Source organism: Antrostomus carolinensis, unplaced genomic scaffold (assembly GCF_000700745.2).
Source record: "Antrostomus carolinensis isolate BGI_N321 unplaced genomic scaffold, ASM70074v2 scaffold40707, whole genome shotgun sequence".
Classification (NCBI taxonomy): domain Eukaryota; kingdom Metazoa; phylum Chordata; class Aves; order Caprimulgiformes; family Caprimulgidae; genus Antrostomus; species Antrostomus carolinensis.
In genome coordinates, this window is record NW_010328774.1 from 962 (window position 1) to 10,859 (window position 9,898).

At 42.8% G+C, this 9,898-nt stretch overlaps 1 protein-coding gene across 1 annotated transcript; it reads left to right on the forward strand.

Annotated features, from left to right (window-relative positions):
• Nucleotides 1-4,359: 4,359 nt before the first annotated feature.
• On the forward strand, nucleotides 4,360-6,099 carry LEAP2 (liver enriched antimicrobial peptide 2). Its single transcript, XM_010172352.2, is given in 4 exon segments — nucleotides 4,360-4,449; nucleotides 4,451-4,540; nucleotides 4,954-5,093; nucleotides 6,063-6,099. Coding segments are annotated over 4 exon segments (357 nt in total).
• Nucleotides 6,100-9,898: the final 3,799 nt, after the last annotated feature.

Sequence of the window (9,898 nt, forward strand, 5' to 3'; positions counted from 1 at the left end):
TGGAGTTAATAAGGAGATTGTCACCTCACTGTATGATCAGCTTTGTGTTGCTAAGCTCCTTCACACCACGGGTATCAAGATGGAGAGGAGTCTTGTCTAATAAACTTAACTTTGCTCCGTGATTTTGTGTGAAATCTGTGTCTTTTGAGATGTTGTAGGGGAGTAGCTTCAAATCTCTGGTTCTCTCTATACAAGGAGATCACAGAATGGTGGGGTTGGAAGGGATCTCTGGGGATCATCCAGTCCAACCCCCCTGCCAGAGCAGGTTCATCTCAAGCAGGTTACACAGGATCACATCCAGGTGGGTTTGAACATCTCCAGCGATGGAGACTCCACACCCTCTCTGGGCAGCCTTCTGGGACCCTCATAATAAATAAGTTTTTCCTCATTTTCAGCTCATAATCAGGCTGAAGTTCTGTATCCTCAGGCATTTTTATGTTACAACATTTCCAGCCTTTTTTGACTCCTGTTTCTTTGGAACATCTCTCAGTATAACCAGTGTAGTGAGGGCTGCCTTCAGCTAGAGATGATTTGAAATAACAGCTAACAGAGGTAAGCTTATTGCTCCCTTTATCTTTCCATAACCAGCTACTTCTTCTTCCTCTGTCCCTGAGATCTGTGAAAAACAAATAGGCCACTTGATTTGGTATTGACCAAAACTGCATGAGCTGGCTGGTAGCTCAGGAGTGAACGTGGACCTTGACCTCTGCAGGGAGGCTCGCTCTTCATGCAGAAGACATGGGGCAACAGACAGAGTTTCACAGAATTGCCTAGATTGGAAAAGACCTTTAAGATCATCAAGTTTGCATCAGGAGAGGTTTCATCTCGATGCAAGAAAGGAGTTTTTTTTTTACTGTGAGAACAATCAATCACTGGAACAGCCTCACCAGGGACGTGGAGGACACCCATTGCTGTGGGTTTTCAAGATGCAGCTGAACAGGGTGCTGGATAATCTCATCTGGGCTCCCATCCCGTGAAAAGTTGGACCAGGCAATCTTTCAAGGTCCCTTCCGACTAGGGCTGCTCTGTGATTCTGTGCTACTAATTACCTAGTTATCATATTGATTAGTGTTAATCAGATGCTTAACTGCAATTTCTGATAGCCAATTAACCTTCATAGGCTGGATTAGAAGTTTCTTTCTAGAAACGACCAGAAGAAACAAGACTGTTTGATACCTGAGGATGATTTAAAACCAAATGCTAGTAGTAAATGTATGTGACAAGGAAATTCACCCTGTGGCTCTGAGTGTATAAACAAGCTTTGCTGTTCAAAGTCCTGGTTCCTTTTCCTTTTTTCCCCTTCCAGTCTTCAGCTGACCGCCTCAAGCTCACACCACGTGCAAAGCAACACGGTTCTCTCCTGTCCTGCTATTCCTGTAGCTGGTACTGAGAGTTTTTATCTTTGTGGGGCAGGAGTGACATTTCTCTGGGTTAGTGTCTCAGTGTGCTCAGGGCTGGGCTGTCTGGAAGACAAAGATGCTCAGTCTCTCACTTCAGGAAGCTGGGGTTTGTGCAATTTTTACAGCTGATGCTTTTTTCTTTTGGGGCTCTTATCACGTTTAAAAAGTACATGATACTTTTTAAAACCTTAGAGCTGTTCCTGCTGCTTTTGTGTTTACTCCAAGCACAGTCAGAGGTTGGCATAAACAGGAGTAACAGTAGCCATCCCATGCTGCAAGTTGTGCCAAAAGTATTTGGGGCTTAAATCTAACTCTGCCTTTCAGTTCATTGGTATTTTCTAGACAGCTGAAGCAAGTGGGGACCAATAAACCGGCTACTCCAATGTGAGAGCTGGCAAAGGTGTTAAAAAAATACCCTCGTGCTTCCATCCTGCTGGTTTAGTCTCCAGGAGCACCCACAGCAGCCGAGCAATACCACCTGAGCTTTTACATTGGTAGCATCAGTAAATTCTTGTTTTTCAATGCATTTTGTCTCAGCAGCTCTGCTGAAGGGGAGCAGCTCACCTCGGCCTCTCGCGAGGTCTCTGCCCCCGTTCACAGACAGCTGAACTGTGTCTGGAACCAGCTGCCAGACTCGTGTCAACAGCCACAGCACCTCCACCTCACCCAGGGAACGCTCTGGCAGCGGCTCAGCGCCGCTGCAGTGTCAGCAGCCTGGACCTCCGCAGCCTTTGCTCCACCACCCGCCTGTCGCAACCCTGCCCAGCCGCCCTCCACCTCTGCTGCCCCCGGGGCCACCGGGCTGGGAGCCCAATTCGGGACCTGCCACCAGCGGGGATGGCTCCTGATGGAGCTGTGGCATTCCAGACTCTGAACAAGGTGTTTGGAGATTTCTCAAGTTATCTAATTCCTTTGTTTTCTCCCTTTGCTAAATGTTAGAAGGGGCAACAGAGCAACATTTTATTATTATTATTATTATTATTTTAATTATGTTATAAAGCTGTGCCTTTACTGTGGCATTTTACTGGCGTGCTGGACTTGTATACGTGGAAACAATTGGTACAATTTTATTCTTTTTTTCTCCAGTTTCTTGTGCAGAATGAACAGATGGTTGCCTCAAAGGGATATGCTGACACATAACCCAGAAGGACACCTAATTTTCATGTATCATCAAAAAGTACTAGTCTTTCCTAACCAAAAAAGCTGAGAAATGATGACTTACAGAGGACACTGCTGTCAGAGTTGAAAGAGCTGTCATTTAAAATCCTCTGCTCCACAGATGAAGTCAAGACTATTGCTGCTGCCTCCTGTTTTCCTTTCTCTGTTCTAGACTAGTGCCTAGTGGAAACAGCAGAAATTAGACCTCAGCTGCATGTAAAGAAAGGACTTCAGGGGAAAAAGAATTGATAAACTCACAGCCAAATGTAAAAGAAACATTTAAGCCCAGCTATTTTATGTGCCATGATTTACTGTCCCATTTTCTTCCCTTCATAAGACCCAGACAGGTGAAATAATGAAATGTTTTGATTTCTTCTCCCAGGGAAGCAAGACAAGCAGGGCGGGGGAAAGCGTGAAAGAAGAACCCTAGGAAAGGAAGGAATTTTCCAATAGTGGTTGTAGGCAATACGCTGGGAAGGGGTTTTATTTAATTCCAGTGAAGTTTGGGCTATGGGGTAATCATCTGTAGACAGGAACCTGACATGGCATTATCTTAATCTAAGTAACTCACCTTCCACGCTGGCACTTCTGCTTCCATATTAAGAAATCACAGAAAATGGTAGCCTGTTACATCCAGATCTGCATTTAGAATTTAGCTAAAACATCCTTAATTACTTTATACGGTGTCTTCCTACTGGAAGCAATTTAAAGCACAGCGTGCTGCAAAACCTACACATACTCAACAGGAATAAGTTGGTATTTTCTTTATGTCTCTTTACGTTACTCTGCAATCTCAAACATCTTGTACCTGACAGTCATGGTGCAGCGATCTCACAGATAAGGAGGAGGAGTGAGTACCAGCAAGGTCCATTTACAGACTGGTAATCTTAGCCATACGCTTCTCCCACTCGTCCCAATGTTTGTGAGCTGAGAAGATTATAGAGGTGAGAGGTAATGGATAGCTCTTCTTCAACATGCTGTTCTCCAGGCTGTTGCCATCTCATTTCACAGTGGAAAAAATTAAGATTCCTCTTAATTACAAACTGCCCATCCACATCAATGGGACTTGTTGGCAACTTTGAGAGGACTACACGTGAGTTACACCGTAAGGTACAGATGCAGCTATGGCAACGGCTCATCTACAGAAAGCACAGTCTTGCCACATGGAGCAACTCAGCTCCAGGAAACCCTTGCAGCAGCCTCTTCTACTTTTGGCACTGGCTATCCAGAGATTATCATCTTTAAGGACACGTTAGGATCCTTGGAAGAAAAAGGCTATTATTTATCACACATAACCTACTTTTTTACATTCCAAAACCCTTCTGAAAAGCATTACATCTGCTTTTTAAGTACCATGTGCATGGAAAGGAAGGTTAAGTAACTTGCTCACGATTCTTTCATGTACCAAGAATGAGGAGCAGAATCAAAAGCATGATTCTCTGCTCCAAATAAGCTCAAGAAGACAATATTTACCCCCAGCTAACAAACTCTTGAGCTGCACACACTGCGAACGCCACCCAAGTTAAATGAGGTTATGGCTTTTGATCTTTACCATAATACTTTGGGGCAACCACCCTTTGGATTGCAGATACACCATGGAGTTCTGGTAACATGTTAGGTAGGTTTTAAAAAAAGGAACAGTTGGCACAGACAAAGTACAAGTGGAAGGAGAGTAAATCATTAGCTAGACAGACAGGCCTTGAACCAGATCACTTCAGCTGATGCTAACTTAGTAATTCCCTCTTGCTCCGAAATGAACTTTGTTCCTGTAATGACTGCCAGCTGATGCAATGATAAGAGAATGAAGTCTATAAAAATCCAGCTGAAGCCTGGGAAGTTCTATTTGGGGCTTTTCCTACCTCCTCCGCCCAAGGCTGGTCCTACCACCGAAGTGACAGCTCCAAGTGACAGCTCGTACCGTGAAGATGCTCTGCTGGAAAGCCATGGCAGCCCTTCTGCTCTGCTCACTGCTGCTCAGTCAGGTAAATCGAGATAGCTAATTGAAGTGTTAATTGCAATAGTTAGTTAATAAAAACTGTTAGGGTTTGCATGAATAACTGGCAGGAGTTAGAGGTGACAGCACAGCTCTTCTAGAGGATTCGACAGCATTAAAAAGTAATTGCCTAGTGATTACTGGGTTACTCTGAGACACAACTTAGCAAGTAATTCTGTAAGTAATTCTGCCTTCCCTCCCAAGAAGGTTAAAAACCAGAGTGAATCTTTATACTTCTTTGGGGTCAGGATACAAGCAATTAGACTTTAACAGAGCATGCTAGGATCTGAAAACAAGAAAGATTTCAAGGTCTTGGCTGAAGACTCTTGACCTCAGCACCAGAATGCCCAGCTGTGAGCAGCTGCTGGGTGATCTGACAGTCACGCTACAACTCTGTTCCAGACACACTGTGCTTCCCTGCACCACCCACAGCCCCAGCTCACCAGACAGAGGCGGATGACACCTTTCTGGAGAGGAGTTTCCCTGAGACCCATCGGAGCCTCGTGCAGGGATAACAGCGAATGCATTACAATGCTGTGCAGGTAACTAATCCTCATCAACCTCCAGGCTCAGTGGCACTTGGTATTACATTATGTAGAGCATGTTCCCACTTATTCTCAGCCAAACGAGACACAGAGTTAATTCTGTGCATAAAAAAAGATACCAGGAATGGGGATGAGGCAATAGCTTGAGACCTCTTTTGTAAGCAATGCAAACAGAGCAGAGTCCAGGTGCCCTGGATTACCAGCCTGGTTTCAATGCAACCCCAAATAACCTGTCTTCAAAAAAGAACACAGGATTTTAGACAGCTTTTAGGTAACCCCTTAGACACTTTAAAATTAGTCCTTCTTAAAGCCAATACTCTTCACTTTAAAGCATATATCAATGAAAAGCTGTATTTTACCCTAAATTAATCACTTTAAGGTGATTACTTAAGCTCACTGTTTAAAAGACAACTAAAATATCAAAAGCCATTTAGTTCTCAGGAACACTAGACACAAGCAAATGATCAAACTACATATAATTAAATTGATTAGTTAAAATTACTACTTAGTGACTGGAAGGTGATTTTGTGTGGCATCTACTGTACATATACCAGAAAACAGAGATAGGGTAGAATATTTCCATTTCTACTCTAGGTAAATAGAACAGGAGAGGGTTGTGGGGCTGCTATTCTGCAGGGATTTGAAATGCATTATTTGGTGCTCCTGGCTCACACGGGTGACCTGGAACAGCAGCTACGGGGAGATGTAGACAGAAGGGGATTTCTATCGCGTGTGATTTCCGCACCGCAGCCCGACGGTGTAGCCCTGGGTAACACCCTTCTGAGTTCTTATGCAAAGCAAAGAACGTAAAATGAATCAAGACGAACTGAATAGAGTTAAAAAGGTGAATACAATGTGCACAGCTACACGAGCACAGGTGTGGTAAGAGGAGAACTGCTGAGGATGTGGCGGAGGCTGTGTGAGCCCCGCGCAGCCAGCAGCGCCTGATGGTGTTTTCTTTTCCAGGAAGAACCGCTGTTTCCTTAGAACAGCTTCCGAGTGACCTGTCAGGATGAAGAACACCCATCACTGTTACTGCTAACAATGCTCCATTCTACTTGGGAAATATTTATTGACCGTTCCAAAGCCAGAACAGGGAATCCAGCAATAACTGTATTGAACATTTCTGCTGTATGAACTGATAAAAGGACTTCGAAGTGCTTGAGAGCGTCTCCTAACCCAGGCTGCACCTCTGCAGCACGCGCTTCAGGATGACTCTCTGGCCAGGCTCAATAAAAGGACTCTGTCTTGTGTTCATTTTTTTTTTTGTAATGGTTTTTTTTTTTTTTTTTGAGGTGTGAATTAAAAATGTATATTCAGCAAACTACCTTGGTTTTCCTTGTATCCTGTGAGCAAAGCGTACGGTGAGTGCACCTCGGGTGTTTCAAGGAGGAGTGCTCATTGCAGACTGGACTTTAGACATTTATCCTGCAGCCTGGCAAGTGCATGAAGTAGATGATGCTTCCACCTCACTTCAGTCCCAACAGCTGGACTCTTATCAGTACCTCAGATAAAGGCCTGTGAGAAAGAGGGAGCAAACAAACTGATAATACTGATAATAGCATTTTCAACAGCCTAAATACAGCCAGCGATAACTGGGAGTAAAAGTATTTACTTTTAATTACTTCTAATCAAATTTACTTCAATAAATATCCTAGACTGACTTTTCCCACTTAAGTACCTACTGTTTGAAAATAATTTGTTCAAAATCCAACATTAACTGGGGAGGGCTGAGAGAAACACATCCCACTTCTGATTAGACAGATCTCAACAAGCCCAGGACACAGACACTGAATGCCATTTGCCTTTGTTATTCACTAGGATCAAAAGAGAAAACTCTGCTCAAAAATGCAACACCCGGGAGGAGAAAGCCCACGCAACAGCTACAAGCACAGCCTTTCTGAAGTTTAATACAGAAAATCTATTTGATATTTATTAAACTTAGTTTCTCCAGTTACAGTTTTGCATTGTACAAAGCATTTTAATGACACAGTAGTTAAAAAGATCTTTACAAATTGAAATGTGATACCCTTTTCTCCAAATATTTTAATTGCCATAAATTTGTTTAAAAATACACATTAAACGCATGTTTCAGACACTAAACTTTCTATAATCTCAATACCACAAAATACATAGAATATACTATACAGATGTGGAAAAAATCTAGTTAGTATATAATACTTTGCTCACCATTAACAGCTTTATTACGTGAAATGCACATACTGACTTAAAAATCCTAATTTTGAGCCCCAAAGTACCCTTTGAAATTTCAAATGTATTGCAACAAATAAAAATCACAGTTTGTTTTTTTCTTTTTTTTAGGTTTTGGTTGAAGACAAGATGCCTACATATTTTGATAGAAACAAAATGTAACACATGGACTTGTCATGTACAAAGCGTAAAACAGAGACATCCCATTAGTTACTAACAGTACCTTTCTGTATGATTAATAAGGGCTTCATTTATAAGTGACAAGTTAAAAGTTACCTTCCCCCACCCATGAGCCCCCCCCCCCCAAAAAAAAGAAAAACCCTTCTTCACCAAATAATAATTTCAAATAAGATAAAGGATTTTTTTTTTTTTAATAAATATATAAGCACTTTATCCTCCATATACAAAATTTCTTAAAACAATTTAAAAGGGGGACCAGATACAAATGTCAGGAACTGTGCTTGCAAAAGTCATGCCTGGTCCTTAGAGTTGAGTTTTCAGCTGTATAATGCCAATGCAGCCAAAAAACAAACGCTGCGCTGCGGGAGTACTGCGCACCCAGCTACCTCAGCTACGGGGCTTGCATATAAAAACTGGAGCCAGGGAACACTGCAGTCCCACCTGCCTGTACCAGCTCCCTCCACACGTCTGGAGAGTGACCCCGGGAATGGATCCACTTCCAACCGGGTTTCCAGGTGAAATTAAAAGGGGTGAAGCACTTGGAGAAAGACAGAAACTCGATGCTGTACCACAGCGCTTCAAACTGCTCCACAGAGCCTATCTGAGCGAAACTCAGCGAGCGCGGGCAGGGAGCGGGGAGCTCAGGCTGTCTGAAGGGAGAGGAGGGTTTCCTGCCCCTTCCCTCCCCGCCTGCCCTGCACCAGCACTGCTGTTTTCAACCGGCAATTCCTCGAAAAATCACAGAGCTGGACGTACATCATGAGTCCCCGATTGTTTGAGTTTACGTAACTCTCCTACTTCGGAAATCTGTCTCCTGGAATAGGTCTGGATTTGTCTGAGTTGGCTAGCAAAAAGCTTTGGCTACCCTTTATACCTAAAGATGGCTAACGTGAACTCTGTTGCTTGAAAACACAGGGTTTTCCATAACACTGATTCATGAGACCGAGTAATTTAAAACCCCGACCAAAGTATTTGTCAGAAATCTACGAATTTGGGAGCTGTTTCCTCCCCAATGGGTAATTCAAACTTGACTTGCTCAGGCCCTTTTGCATCTGCCTTAATATAAAAACACTGAAGTGAGGGCAAATATCCCTTAGGTACGTGAAATATTAAATACAGCAAAGGTAGTCTCTCTTCCCAGCAGTTTGCCATTTTGGCAAGCTACATCATTATCTGCCTACGGCTTTATTTTACTTGCCCCAGGCAAGCGCTACATCATTATTCCCATAAAGTATGGACTCTCTGTGTGTTGGGGCCATTCATAAATACATTTCAGGGCTTTTTTCTTTGTTATCACAGCAATCAAGCCTCAGCAATCTAAAGGAATATACATTGCACTCCTGTATAATATGCAAGATTTCTCACCAATAAGATGGTGATTCAGCACTCAATAAATAATATATCAATATAGTCAGTTGCACCATAATCTAAAAACAAGTATAACATATACTTTGGACAGACTGAGTTCATATATATATACATATATATTAAAAGACACATACAATACAAATTGCATACTGCCATCAAAAGCCAAGAAGAGCCATCCATACGCTCTGCTTTATGGCTAAGAGTTTCAAATCAAAAGAAAAGTCTTGGGCTGTTTTATTCTGGTGTCCTGAAGTTTCGTTAATAATTCTAAACGGTTGCACCTTATCACCTAGGAACCTGCAAGTTTGACAGCAAATTCAAGTAGCACTGACATCTGAGCAAGCCTAGTCTGATTAAGCCATTTTTAAGATTCACCAACCGGGACCACGGTCACTGAGGGAATTCAAATTACGGCGTCGATATGTATTTAACAGACAATTGTCTAGGGGATCGTTTAGGAAGCCAGGAGTTAGGGGTTCCCTCATCGTCAGTCACTAGTGCGACGTGCACTGGGCAGTGAAGGGACACGCGTTTGCACGGCTGCTGTGTAGTGGCACGAGAGGACAGGTCTGGACCGCTCGCCTGCACTTGGACAGAGGGATGGAAGCCTGTCATCTAGTTGCTTTTTTTTTTTTTTTTTAAGCTATGAAATCTGACAAAGTAGATAATTTTTCTTTCGGAAACAATGGGAAATCCCCAATTAAGATATGCTTTTGGAATTGCAAAATTCCAATGTATCTGTTTGGAATAGCCACAGATGCACAAGGCATCTCCTTTCAGTTACCAAGACCACTGCGTATCTCCCGTACAGACACAAGACCTGGGACAGCACTCGAGAGGATATTTTACCACGAAATATACTGTTTAGGAGGGACACTTCCAACCCGTTCAGGTCCACATTTTGACACGATGTAAAAAGTCTTCTGGTCATTTGAAGACGATTTGGTAAGATTCACTGATCTAGGGATAAGCGATACATTTTTAAGAGACCAATTTAGCGTGACACCAAAAGGTATTTGTGGGACTCTAGTTAAGGTAAAAAA